Source organism: Erinaceus europaeus, chromosome 19, assembly GCF_950295315.1.
Source record: "Erinaceus europaeus chromosome 19, mEriEur2.1, whole genome shotgun sequence".
Classification (NCBI taxonomy): domain Eukaryota; kingdom Metazoa; phylum Chordata; class Mammalia; order Eulipotyphla; family Erinaceidae; genus Erinaceus; species Erinaceus europaeus.
This window is the reverse complement of record NC_080180.1, coordinates 49,139,662-49,154,345: the sequence shown is the minus strand read 5'-3', so window position 1 is coordinate 49,154,345 and position 14,684 is coordinate 49,139,662. Positions and strand designations below refer to the sequence as shown.

Genomic DNA, 14,684 nt, shown 5'->3' with positions numbered 1-14,684 from the left:
AAGTAAATTAAATGATGAATTCTCTTTGCTTGTATGTCTGTCAGCTTAAAGTTTAGGACACTAAAAGTTAATACTTCTAAGTACAATGATTGTCTGGTTTTCATTTTTTTTTTTTTTTTCTGTGACACATACCAATGACTGGTAAACGGCACTTCAGGAAACCTCATTTAAAAGCAGACACTGATCTTTTTATAGGGCAGTGGCTATTTTATGTTTTAATTACTGGCTGCTTGGATCTATGCGTGGCAGTGAGAACGCGCATAGTGTCTGCCTTTGTTCTTTATCTTGTCACTTGCTATTTAAAGGGAGGGAACTGCTGGGATGGATTTTTTTTTTTTTAACTGACAGCCTATTAAGGATCTTAGACAATGGCTCTCTTTAATATCTGATATACATATGAATCAAGCTCTTATACTAATTAAGCGATACTTACTTTCTGAACCAAATCTCCTGGAAACATGACATTTGTCACGAGGACAATTCACACTCAGGAAAGAAGCTGTATGTAGCTGATTACCAACATGGTAGGCTATGCCATGGTTAGGTAGGAAACGATCTCACAATCATGACCTTCATCAGATGGAAATCCTGTGAGTGTGGGCTTCTCAAAACTGAGCCAAATAAAAATTATGAGATGTCAATACTAGTTTCTTATTGGGTATTGGTCATTAGGATGTCTTTACTGTAGTTAACCTGTACTCTACTGTAATTAAACAAACAGATGATGTTGTGCCATTTATTTTGCACACAAACCTGGACAACTGAGTTAAAACTAAAATACTATATATATATATATATATATATATATATGTAATGACCCAAACCTCTGTTGTACAATGACAACTAAAACAATTCTCAAGAAAAATCTAGGACGGGGCCAGTAGTGCAATAGATGACACATCTGACTACGGATCAGAAGAGAAATCTACCCCTTTTGGAAGCCTGCTGAACTCCATTCATTTAATCGATAAGAATTAATACAGCAAGAGATACTGTATCTGTGGGGCCAGGTGGTGGTGCACCCAGTTAAGCACTCTTATACTATGATAAAGGATGTGGGTTTGAGCCCTAGCTCTCCCCACTTTTCTTTCAAGCAGTGGGGGGATGCTTCACAAGCTGTAAAACAGGGGAGAGAAAGACAAGACACCTTAAGACCTGCTTTACTGCCTAGGAAGCAACTCCCCTGCAGGTGAGGAGCTGGGGGCTCGAACTGGGATCCCTATGCTGGTCCTTGCACTTCGCACCACATGTGCTTAATCCACTGCGCTACCGCCCAACTCCCAGGTGTCTGTCTTTCTATCTCCCCCTCCTTTCTCTATTTCTCTTTGTCTTATTCAATAAAAACGGGGGGGGGGTGGCCACCAGGAGCAGTGGATTTGTAGTGCAGGTGCCAAGCCCCAGCAATAACCCTGGAGGTAAATATATAGATAGAGCCTGTGACTCTAAATAATTTTGTGCAGAAGTCACAATAAGAGGTCATTTTTCTATCTCATTTGGCTGAATCAATGGAAAATGTACTTGTCTTAGCTTTGTCTTTAGGTAGTTTTTTTTTTCCCCAAAAAGATCATAAAAATGGAACGATCCCTGAAATAAATGGAAGTTCAGGAAGTACATTCAAGTGTTAGGTGCACTGTTATGCCCTTGAACAAGTCACTGAGACACTCGGAGCCTTCAGTCCCTTAATTTGCAGATGGTCGTAAAAATATCTGCATTGCTATTGCTTATTCCATAAGTTGCCGTAATGCTCAACTAGTCAATGTATGGAAAGGACATTAAGAAGTGTTATTATCTGAGACAGAGCAGTTGGGGGAAAGGTCTGGGCTAGGGCTCGAGTCCAAATCTGCCATAAATCACTGTGCAGCCTCAGGCAAACCGCCGAATCCCTTTGAATCCTGATTCTCCTTCCGCTACATGAAGAAGCTGGCTGCTAAGGCCCTTTGCGTCCAAGAGTCTCTGATTTTTTTTACACTGGAAGAAGATAATGAGGAAACACTAGCACGCTTTTGTTTCCTAAGAAAGTGGCACATGCTGATTAGAGGCTTGTGATGCATTTTGGTCTCTTGTGTTGCAAATAAAAGACAGTCACTTTTGGGGGGGGGGGCGTGAATGTAGACTCGCACTGCCCTTCGGCAATGAGGTATGGTATTAATTTATCAGCCACATATCAGAAGGGCTGAAGTGTAGGAAAGGACAGCCAGGAAGAATTATGATAATCATTACAGCGTCTGAAATCTGAGCACAAAACTAACATTACAAAGAATGTCCTTGAAAGAGAGAAAAGCAGGGCCTGTGCTCCATTACTTCCATTCCCTGCTGAAGTCTGCACGCCCCATGCACACAGCAGGGCCCAACAGGGCATGGAGGCATAACTGTCCTCATCTGGAAGCTTCACTCATCCAGTTACCCCTTTAATTACTTGTTCCGTGCGGCTAAATCTGGATTTTGTGTACTCCACAACTAAACACAGAACAAACATTAGGCAGGAACACACAGGCCTTTGTTGCAAGCTCTGCAGGTGGAGGGCATCTTGCCTGTTCAGTGTACGCAGAAGCCCAAACACCTGTAGCGCCGCTGGCTGTTGAACACGCCCTGGACAAAAGTGTTTGCAAAGGAGGAGACTGTCGTCACTGTCTGAAGAACTCTGTTAACTTTTCTTTAAAGCATGCACTTGGTTCTATTTAAAAAAGATTAGGGTGGGTGGTCCGGGAGGTGGCACAGTGGATAAAGCATCAGACTCTCAGGCATGAGGTCCCAGGTTCAATCCCTGGCAGCACATGTACCAAAATAGTGTCTGGCTCTTTCTCTCTCCTCCTATGTTTTTCATTAATAAATAAATAAAATCTTTTTAAAAAAGATTGGGGTGATGAGGCATCTGCTTTAGCACACACGCTACCATGTGCAGGGACACTGGATCAGGCTCCCGAGGCCCTGCCCGAGGAAGCTTCAAGAGTGGTGGAGCAGTGCTGCAGGCGCCCCTTTTTCTTTATCTCCCCTTTTCCGCCTCAATTTCTCTATGTCCTATAAAAATGATGATCAATAATTAGAAAGGGGGTTAACTAAGAGAGACCAACTACAGGCCAGGAGTGTTGTACCCTGTATAAGCACACGCATCGCCGAGTGCACGGACCCAGGTTCCAGTCTCCCGTCCCCCTCTGCAGGGGGCAGGCTTCATGAGTGATGAAGCACAGATGCACATGCTCCTTTTTAAAGATTTTTTTATTATCTTTATTTACTGGATAGAGACAGTTAGAAATTGAGAGGGGAGAGGGAGATAAAGAGGGAGAGAGACAGAGAGACACCTGCAACACTGCTTCACCACTTGCAGAGCTTTCCCTCCTGCAGGTGGGGACCAGGGTGGGGGTGCTTGAACCCTGGTCCTTGCACATTGTAACCTGTGTGCTCAACCAGGTGCGCCACCGCCCGGCCCCCAAGTGTTTCTCTCTCTCTCTCTCTCTCTCCCTCCTGTGCCTCCTTCTTCTCTTTTAATTTCTCTCTGTCTCTATCAAAAACAAAACAGGAGTCGGGCAGAAGCGCAGTGGGTTAAGCGCAGGTGGCGCAAAGTGCAATGACCGGTGTAAGAATCCCAGTTCGAGCCCCCAAATTCCCACCTGCAGAGGAGTCACTTCACAGGCAGTGAATCAGGTCTGCAGGTTTCTTTCTCTCCCTGTCTTCCCCTCCTCTCTCCATTTCTCTCTGTCTTATCCAATAACAATGACATCAGTAACAACAACAATAATAAGACAATAAGAACAGCAAAAGGGAATAAATATTTTTAAAATTAAAAAAAAACAGCAACAAAATAATAAAGAAAGAAAGATGGCTGCCAGGTTGAACACCAATGTAACCCTGGTAGGGAAAAAAGTGAAATAAATAAGTAAGTTTGAGCGGGGCCAGGTGATGGCACATCTGGTTGAGCACACATGTTACAGTGCAACATGGACCCGGATTCAAACCCCCGCTTCCCACCTGCAGGGGGAAAGCTTTGCAAGTGGTGAAGCAGGACTGAAGGTGTCTCTGTGTCTCTCTCCCTCTCTGTCAACCTCTTCCCCCTAAACTTCTGGCTGTCTCTATCTTATAAATAAATAAAGATAATAAATACATATATATAGTAAATAAATCTGATCAGAGGTAGCCTGAGCAAAACCAGGAGCAAGATGACAATAAATGATCAGCACAATGCCCTCAATATATCTGTCGCCTTAAAATGATCTTAACTAGAAGCGGTGTTTTGCTTCAGTGTAGATACTAAATACATCAGACAGGGTGAAAGCAAAAGAATTGTCTTTTCCCTGCTGCTGCTAGAGACACTGTAAACAATGCAGGGGGACATCTACATGAATGCGTAAGGTGGGGGTACAAGGCACGGAAAAAAAAAGAGCTATCAGTAAATGTGTCCCTGCGCTTCCTCCTTCTAAAGCCCAGAACAGCCTGGTCGGCTTTGTGCCCACATCAAAAGGATCCCAACTGCCGGAGACTTAGGAGAAGTTAAGAAGGCTCAGTTTAGTCTCTCTCTCTTTCTCTCTCCTAGTGCTTAAACACATTTTACAAAAATGCTCTTTGAACCAACAACAAACTTAGAAAAGCAGAAACAGAACAGGAAGATAAACCCACAAGAGAAAACAACCGTGACGTTGCCACACCCCCAAGCAGTTTTCTCCAAAACAGTTTTCTTCCCAGATGAACACCATGAGTCAAAGAGCCCTATTTTTAATGCGCGAGGCTCACTTGTGGTACAGACACAGCACAGGGAAATCTCTTGTCTTCAAGAAGATGTGAGCCTGTGGTACCAACTGTGAGGTCCTGAAGTAGTAAGTCTGATACAGGAAGTGTCAAAACGAGAGGCTGGAGGCTGGGAGATAGTGTAACCAGTAAAGCAGGTACGTTTCCATGAGCAAGGCCCTGGTACCACATAGCAGCTCCATGGCAAAAGGGGAAACTCCACAGCTGATGGAACAGCGCTACTAAGTCTCTTTCTCTCTCTTTCTTGGTACTTTTTAAAATTTTCTTTGGTTGAATATTTTATGTACTTATTCACTGGATAAAGACAGAGAGAAATTGAAATGGAAGGAGGAGATAGGGAGAGAAGAGAAAAAGAGGCACCTGCAGCACTCCTGCACCATTTATGAAGTTTCTCCCTATAAGAAGGGATCAGAGCAGGCAAGTTGGGCGGTAGCGCAGAGGGTTAAGCACACGTGGCACAAGGCGCAGGGACCGGAGTAAGGATCCAGTTCGAGGCCCCGGCTCCCCACCTGCAGGGCAGTAGCTTCACAGGTGGTGAAGCAGGTCTGCAGGTGTCTATCTTTCTCTCCCCTCTCTGTCCCCGCCTCTCTCCATTTCTGTCTGTCCTATCCAACAACAATGACATCAATAATAACTACAACAGTAAAACAAGGGCAATAAATAAATAAATAAATAAATAAATAAATAAAAATTTAAGAAAAAAAAGACGAGATCAGAGCTTGAACCCAGATCCTTGCACATGGTAACATGTGAGCTTTGCCAGATGTCCCACCACTGGGCCTCTCTGTATGTGAAGTTTGTTTTATTTATTATTATTATGTTTTTAATTATCTTTATTTATTGGATAGAGACAGTCAGAAATTGAGAGGGGAGGAGCAGATAGAGAGGAAGAGAGACAGAAAGACACCACAGCCCTGCTTCACGATTTGTAAAGCTTTCCCCCTGCAGGTGGCGGCCGGGGGACTGAACCACGGTCCTTGTGCATTGCAACATGTGTGCTCAACCAGGTTCGCCACCACCCAGCCCCTTGAAGTTTGTTTTAAAAAATAAAAGGTCATCCCTGGAGTAGTGGAATCTTGATGCATGAGACTCCATCCAACATAGAAAAAGGAAAAGCCAGAAAATGAGTCAACCAGTCTGTAGACCAGTCTGTAGACCAGTCTGTAGACCAGTCTGTAGACCAGTATGTAGACCAGTCTGTAGACCAGTATGTAGACCAGTCTGTAGACCAGTCTGTAGACCAGTCTGTAGACCAGTATGTAGACCAGTCTGTAGACCAGTATGTAGACCAGTCTGTAGACCAGTCTGTAGACCAGTATGTAGACCAGTCTGTAGACCAGTCTGTAGATGAATGACTGATGCTTCACAAGAGTCTTGAAGCATTTCAGGAAGAAGCAGCGGTATATTAACTCATGATCAAGGCTCTCTCTCCCCATGCTACATAAACTGTATAAAAGTGTGTGTGTGTGTGTGTGTGTGTGTGTGTGTGTGTGTGTGTGTGTGTGAATGTGTGTGTGTGCGCACGCGTGTACGTGTGCCTTGCATCTAACATCTATACCTAGAGAAGCTCAATGGAGTTAAGCTGTGGGGTAGGGGGTGGGTAGGGCATTTGGTGGGAACATATGGGACAGGCCACAGCATCTGATTTGCTGTGAAGGAAAAACAGTTTTAAAGGGTCAACCAGATAGCTCATTTGGTCACTGTGCTGCTTTACCTTGTGTATGATGCAGCTTCGAGCCTAGTCCCCACCTCATTGGAGGAAACTTCTGTCTCTACCTCCATGTCCCTGTCTTTAAAAAGGAGGAGGAGGAGGAGGGGGAGGCAGAGGGGGAGGGGAGGGGGAGAGGAGGTGGGGGAGGGGGAGGGGGGTAGGAGGAGGAAATAAAAATCTAAGTCACTCTACAATTACTTCAGGGTGTCCTTCATCCATCGATTCTTCAAATCCTTATGGCAGAGGCAACATCTCAATTCATTTTCCAGGGGCAGTTGCTATGGAGTGTGGCCTTTACAGGGGCAGCAGGAAAGCCTAGCTTTCTAGAAGCTACAACAGAAACACAGACCCGAAAGAGGTGACCTGTTGTATGCTTTACATTGGTTTGTTCTAGCCCTCCCCCGCCAAGAGAATTGGATCAGTCCTATTAATTTCGCGGGCCTGCTTGGCCCCGCCCCAAGGAACCTGGAGAGAGTGGTTCCTGAGTCAGAGAGTTCCTGAGTTCGAGAGTAAGGGAGAGGGTTCCTGAGTTCGAGAGTGCCAGAGTTGGAGGGTTCCAGAGTTCCTGAGTGCCAGAGTTTCAGAGGGTTCCCGAGTACGAGAGTTCAAGAGTAAGAGAGAGTGTTTGTGCCGCCGCAAAGAGACAGCAGAGTTCTGTTTGGTGATTAGTTTGTCTTAGTTTATGAATCGTTGATCCTGAATAAAGAAATACAGCTTCCCTGCCCAGCCTTTGTCTCCGTGTCTCTGTTACCCGCCCGTGAAGCCAGCCCGGCCAGCAAGAGCCTTCCGAATTTTAACAACAGTGACCCACACTCTACTACAACTTTTTTCTCCTTGAGAATGTCAACAGGTAAACGAACGCTCCTCGTATGGTTTGAAATCCTATTACGTGTGCTACAGTAAGCGTGTTCAGAGTTGCAGCTGGCCAGCTGCAACTTAACTGTTCCATGGGAGGGTTCTTGTTTACTAAGCAGCTTTTCTCCAGAGCCAGGCAAGAGGCTCTTCCACTCCTTTCTGAAGGTTCAAGTAAAGCAAGCACTACCAGGCCTCGTGGAGTGGCTCCTGAGTTGTACTTAAGGACAACCAAATTCTGAGTGAAATGTCTACAACCCACATATAGCTGCGTCCCAATGGCCAACAATAATCACCCAAAGCTACTTCCATTACGAATTTGGCTTCTTCCTTAAAAACAAACAAAAAACTAGATACTTCCCTAGATAATGGCCCACGTAAAGCATTCCCCCTGATTAACAATGGCATTTGACTTGGACCCGGAGTCAGGACTGAAGCAGAGATCACTGCTAAAAACAGAACACGGTGCAGCTCCATGTCCAAGCTCTTCCAGGAGAAACTAGACGATGGGCATGTTGATGTCTGTTGAAAAAAAAAAGTCAGCTGAAGGCTTTTAGATCTTGCACCCTGATTTCTGGCTGACCTATATACTTTTGGCAATACTAGTGCCCTGGAGGGCCTGACGATTTGACAAGCAGTTAAGGTCCTCGGTTTAGATGGATTTTGAAAAAGTCAAGATAAGCAGACTAATTTCCTAAAAAAAAAAAAAAAAGTATTTTTCTTGTGATCTTTGAAAAGGGGGCCACGTCAGTGGATTCTTTTGAGCTAGGAAAACTTTGCCACGTGAAGATTCTGGCCACTGTAAACAATGAATCCCCAGGCCAGACACACACCAGAGAAAGTGCACTTTGCAGGCAAGAAGCGGCAATTCTCTGCCTAGCTCCCTATCCAACCACCTCGCGTGGAGATGAGCTTGCCCTTGTAGAGGACTGCTTGTTGGCCATGCATGCATATGGTTGCTTCAAAGATCCAGGAAGGCAGAAAATGCCCAGTGTAGCACCTAGCACCACATCATATCACTAACTCAGACTCAAGCTCAAGTCAGGGGCTGTAAGAAGAACCAGAATCTGGAGGCTGGGTGGTGGCACAACTGGTTGAGCACACACATTACAGTGTACAAGGACCGGGGTTCAAGCTCCCTGGTGGAAAGCTTCATGAATGGTAAGCAGTGTTACAGCTCTTTCTCTCTCTGTCTCCTCTCCTTCCCTCCTTCTCAATTACTCCCTTCGCTCTCAATTTCTCTGTCTCTCCCCAAAAGTAAAAAATAAATAAATAAAATTAATTAAACATGAAAGAAAACAAGTTTCCCAAAGATCCTGTTGACTGAAGTACTACTCATACTAGCCACATCGTGCAAATGACTTAAATGACTATCAAGGCACGAGCAGATAAAGAAGATGTGGGACACAGGGAATGAAAAGCCCAGACTTAAAGAAAAAAAAAAAAGATATGGCTTAGCTGCCACCAAGGATGAAAAATACAGAGCAGGCAGCATCAGTCTAGAAGCATCTTGGTCCCTGATGTGAGGGCTCTGGAATGTTTCTGTCCAAAAAACTGTGTTGACCTTTGAGAAATAAACTGTCAGGCTTAAAAAAGAAAAGTCTGGGAGATGTGACAATGTGGGGGAAACAGAACGGCATTATGCTAAGTGACACAAACCAATGCCATTTATATGGGGCTATCCCCAAACAGTCAGAGGCATGAGATCTGAGCGAGCGAGAGGCCAGGGGTGAAGTCGGAGAGGTGAGAAGTTACCCATCAAAGGGCACAAAGAGTCTGAGAAGCGAGATGAAGCTCTGGAGCTCAGTTCTACAGCACCAACACCCACCACCATTCCTGCAGACAACAGTCCTGTAGTCCACACAGGGGAACGCTGGAGGGCAGCAGGCTGGCAGCTGGATCACCTTCGAGAGGGTACACACATCTCCATGTCTAGGGGCCCAAGTTCAAGCCCCCAAGTAACCACATGGGAGCATCTGGAGAAGGGAAGCTTCAGGAGCGGAAGTGTGTGCTCTCCTCCTCCTCCTCCTCCTCCTCTATCTTCTTCTCTCTCTTCTCTTCTTCCTCCATATTCTTCTTTACTCTCTTCTCCTTCTCCTCCTCCACCATCTTCTTCTTTTCTCTATTCTCCTCTTCCCCCCCCCCCCATTCTCTATTTAGAGCAGGGGTGGGAAAATCCATGAAATCATTTGGTCTTGCCTACCAAGAAAAACATGTTTTTTTTTTCTCATAGAAACATTAAATGCTGATTTTTAAACATTTTTTGTATTTATTTATTTATATTCCTTTTTGTTGCCCTTGCTTTTTTATTGTTGTTGTAGTTATTATTGTTGTTATTGATGTCATCCTTGCTGGATAGGACAGAGAGAGAAATGGAGAGAGGAGGGAAAGACAGAGAGGGGAGAGAAAGACAGACACCTGCAGACCTGCTTCACCGCCTGTGAAGCGACTCCCCTGCAGGTGGGGAACCAGGGGCTCGAACCAGGATCCTTATGACAGTCTTTATGCTCGCTGCGCTACACCTGACTCCTTAAATGCTGATTTTTAAGTTGGTAATTTTGCATGGTCCTCAAATGATGCTATAAGTATCCAAATGGGGGTCTGATGGTGATGCACCAGGTTGAACACACAGGTTCAAAGCCTTGCTCCCTACCTGGGGGAGGGGGGAGACACACTTTATGTGTGGTGAAGCAGGTGTGCTTCCCTCTCCCTCTCTATGTCCCCCTTCCTCTCTCAATTTATTTCTGTCTTATCCAATAAAGTAAGAAAAAAAGGGAAACAATGGCTGTCGGGAGTGGCATTATTATGTTAGCAATAAATCAATAGGGAGTGAAGACTAGCCTCTTAAAACACTGATGATTTCTCAAAGATTCAGTTTTCCCCCTGGACTTGACAGACACCCAGTTCAATGTTAAACTAGCAAAAGTTGCTGTACGGTATTGTTTTTAAAACTAGGGCATTCAGAATCAAAGTAGTGAAGGGGCCAGATCAGCACAAGAAAGATCTCTGCCTTGGGCTCCTGTCCACCACTGTTTGTGTTAGTGCCACCTCTCAGCTGGACACTGACGCCAGGTATGCCACACCTTCCTGAGCTGACATGTCCACATTCTACACATGTACATGGGCACAGATCCATATATGGCACTCATGCTGTATAACATTTCCCAGTAGTCACAACGGGCCTGCTATTCTCATGATCAGATGCCTTTACTCCACACACTTACAGACACAGATTATTAACTTTCCTGAGAAAAAAAGATTCCCAGCATAGCAGGAAGCATTCTGGTCACCTTGTTGCCTTCTGGAAGGAGGATTGACACCTGCGACATTCCTGACACCTTTTGCTTTTTTTTTTTTTAAGTTTTATGAGGGAAATAATGGTTTATGAGACCCTGTTGTAATCTGGGTACAATTTCAAATTCTTCTTGTTTATTAGATAGAGAAGTCAGAGAATGAAAGCACAGCACCGAAGCTCCTTTCAGTGCACAAGGCATGACTAGAACCTGGGTTCCACACATGGCAAAGCAGAGCTACTCTGCAGGCTCATGGTATGATTTTTTCCCTCTCTGTGACTGGTATCTGCAGACCACAGCTCTCCTTTTGCTGTTTTTCAAGCCAGGAGGGAGAAACCACTGGCTCCGGAGGAAGGATGCCCAGGGTGACATACCTGTAGTGGAGTCGATGTCAAAGAGGGAGGACAGGTCTCCAGGAAGTAGCTCGTACGTCACGGCGCCAAAGACCCCAGAGTCCCTGTCAGTGGCCAGGACGCTGATGACTTCTGTGCCCGGCTGGCTCTGGCCACTGATGCTGGTCACGTAGGTGGCTGGGTTAAACACGGGCTCGTTATCATTCACATCCTCCACTTCCACACGAACAAATGCCTGGGCACTCAGCCCACCCTGGGTGGGGGGAGGGGGATGAATAAGAAGGGTTACAATGACTCTGTCTCTCTAGAACACAGGACGCGACATATTGGCAGGGAGCCCAGGAGAGGCCTTTGCAACCACAGCGAGATTTATATTCATTTGACTTTTCACCTTGAGCTCTAAGCGCCTGGGACATGGCATCCATGCTTCATGCGGGCTCTTCAGTATAAACGAGGTTACTGCTGACAGCGCCTGTGAGTCACTGATTTCATAGTAAAAGGACAAAGATACTCAAGGACAATGGTCGTGATGCTCAAAGAGGAAGCATAATATCCACACACACGCCTACTGATTTTTTAATATTTCATTATTGATTTATTCTTTTGGATAGAGACAAAGAAATTGAGAGAGAAGGAGGAGACAATGAAGGAGAGAGAGAGAGAAATAGCAGCAGCGCTGTTTCACTACTCATGAAGGCTCCTACCCCCCCACCCCCGCAGATGGAGACCAGAGCTTTGAACCTGGGTCCTTGTTGTGATGTGTGTGCTCTGCCAGGTGAACCACTGCTTCCCTCCCACTCCCCAGTGGTTTTTAACTGCTGAGGAGCAGTGATAGTGTATAGGGTGTTCATGGGCTATCGAGTCCAAGCAAAGATTACTAAGGCAAAGTCTCCTAGAAACATAACTAAAATAGACTTCCCAACTTCCTTCCACCCTAAGGTCCCTACTTTCATCTGCTTTATTCCTACTCTGTAACTCCTGTCTAATTAAATATTTTGTCCTGCATTCCATGTCTTTTAGCCACCAAGTTCCAGATGCTGCTATAATTCCATTCTGATTTCCCTGGGTGGACAACCTTAACAGTGCTTCCTGGAACCTCACCTCCCCAGAGCCCCACCCCACTAGAGAAAGACAGAAACAGGCTGGGGGTATGGATCCACCTGACAACACTCGTGTGCAGTCTCCAGTAGCCATTACTAAAGCCAGAGCTCCCAGTAAGAACTGCACCCCAAAAAGAACTTTGGCCCATATTCCCAGAGTGGTATATGATAGGGAAAGTAAACCAGAGGGCACTGCACCCCCATTTCATCAGGACCCAAAGTCTGTCACCAGGAATCTTGTTTTTGTACCAACAACAAAAGGAAAGCAGATCTGAAAAGCACTAGAGGAAGCCAGGCACTATTTCTCTTATCTGAGGAAGAAGAAGAACAAAGGGAAGACACTCAAAAGTGGTAATAGGTGTAGGGGTGACTTAGAAAGGAAGTGATGGTAGGTCCACTGAAAACATGGGGAAAATAGATGATGATAAATAGACAGACAGACAGACAGACAATCAGCCCATATTAGTGACATTGGGAGAGCCACTGCAGTTTCCAGTGGGACACAGAACTCTGGTGGTGGAATGGTGTATGGAATTATACCCCTATTATCTTACAATTTTGTAAGTTAATATTAAATCATGAATAAAAATAGAAATTAAATTAAAGTAAATAAATAAATAAATATATGGGATATGTGTCACTTGAAAAATGTTCTCAGTGAAAGTTGCCCAAGGAAGGTGCTATTTGAATTAAGAAGTTCCTCGGGACGCTAGCGTTCAGCTAGCTAGAGGAAAGGCATAAGACAGCAGAGAGAACAAGAGCAAAGGTCCTGGGGCAGGAAGGTAGTGTCTTAGCCAACAGCAGGAAGCTGGCGGGGCGATGTTACAGAGGCAGGCACAGGTCAAAGATGGCTCAGTGGGCCTCCAAAAGGAAGGACACTGGACTGACCCAGAGGTTTTCCACATTCACCTGAACATAATGTTCAGAGCAGACCAGAGGGCAGCAATGGTGAGGGGAGGAAGACCCAGCAGAAGGCTATCAGACTCATCAAGTGTGGAACAGACCGTGGCAGTAAAGGGACTCAGCCTCAATACCCGGGGCCAGATTGTTTTGGAATTCAAATCTCCTGGGTTTTAGAAAGCTGTATCAGTGAATAAGGCAGTGTGAGTGCCCTCTGTCTGGTCAACTCTGCCTTGTCTTCTTTGGGTAACCAAGAGAAGGGGCAAGAATACAATCAAAGAAAAACCATCTTCTGCCCCTTCTTCTTCCTCTGTCAAGCAGAACATGTGTTCCTGCTTTAGTGCACCGCTGTTTCCATTTCTGTAGGCCTGCTTCAGTGCTCCATCTTGGACACAAATCCTTGGTAAGTCACTGCAGCCTGGGTGTTTTCACTCCCTTCCCAGTTCCCCTGCTACTTTCTTCTTTTATTTTCTGTTGTGTGGGGAGGCACAGGGAGAGAGAAAAGGAAGACAGTGAAGGAGGAGGTTTGGCTCACGACAAAGGGAAGAGAAGACCAGAGGGCTGTGATGCAGACAGAGAGGAAGCAAGGGAGCTTAAGTCTAGAGGAAGGCAGACAGGGAGGGAGGGAGGGAGGGAGGGAGGGCAAGAATGGAGAATGAAGTTGTCAGCTGGGAAGTGATTCCTAAGAAACCCAGAGCTGTCCACGGCAACCAACAAATAGATACAGAAAAGTCCCTGATTCTACCTCTACTTTCCTCTCTCTGGGTGTCCTTAACTTCTGGGACTTCCTGATCATTGACCACTAGTGTCAATTCTTAGCATCTGTGCACTGTGGTTTCCTTTGTCAATGTATTCTGACCTTCACGTCATGGCTCATCGTGCAAAGATGAGGGAAACAAGGGTCTGGTTTGTTAAGGAGAAAATGATGAGCCAGGACATCACTGGAAGTCAAGAGAAAGGAGCAGGGTGCAAAGAACCATTTCAAGTTCATCAAGGAGTTAAACAAGATGGAAGTAATGAAATCATTCCAGGATGTGGCTCCATAAAAATGATGTTCTCAGGAGTTGGGTGGTAGTGCAGCAGGTTAAGGGCAGGTGGCGCTAAGCGCAAGGATCGGCATAAGGATCCTGGTTCAAGCCCCTAACTCCCCACATTCAGGGGAGTCACTTCACAGGTGGTGAAGCAGGTCTGCAGGTGTCTATCTTTCTCTCCCCTCTCTGTCTTCACCTCCTCTCCATTTCTCTCTGTCCTATACAACAACAGCAACATCAATAATAACTACAACAATAAAACAACAAGGGCAACAAAAGGAAATAAATAAAAAGAAAAAAACAATTAAAAAAAAGAGAGAAGTGATGTTCTCGGGGAGCGAGGGGCAAAGTCAAGATGGCAGCTTGGGGACAACACCTGGCGTGTGGTCTGCAAGGAAGCTGCTTTCAACCTGGGAATCTCAGTGGGGGTAGGATTTGGGGGCCAGCAGTGGCGGGGGAGAGCAGGGGGTGGTCAGGGTGGCACCAGAGAAGAGTCCTATAATCCACCCCTGGGCTGGCAAATAAAGGCTAAAAAGGACAAAGCAAACGGATTCTGTGTGTGTGTGTGTGTGGGGGGGGGGTGGCTCAGCTGTTTCTTTCTGCACTCCCCCCACCCCAAGATGAACCCCCACACTGGCCAGCCACTCCTGGAAGGCCTCCTGTGGAGCTAATTTCTTTATCAACATTCCTGGTTTGGCAGGAAT

At 45.7% G+C, this 14,684-nt stretch overlaps 1 protein-coding gene across 1 annotated transcript in view; it reads right to left on the bottom strand.

Annotated features, from left to right (window-relative positions):
• Window positions 1-14,684, bottom strand: part of DCHS2 (dachsous cadherin-related 2) — a 256,998-nt gene that overhangs the window by 96,714 nt on the left and 145,600 nt on the right. The window contains exon 3 of the mRNA XM_060178924.1: window positions 10,971-11,202. Within this exon, the coding sequence (XP_060034907.1) occupies window positions 10,971-11,202 (232 nt within the window). The remainder of the gene's footprint in view (window positions 1-10,970; window positions 11,203-14,684) is intronic.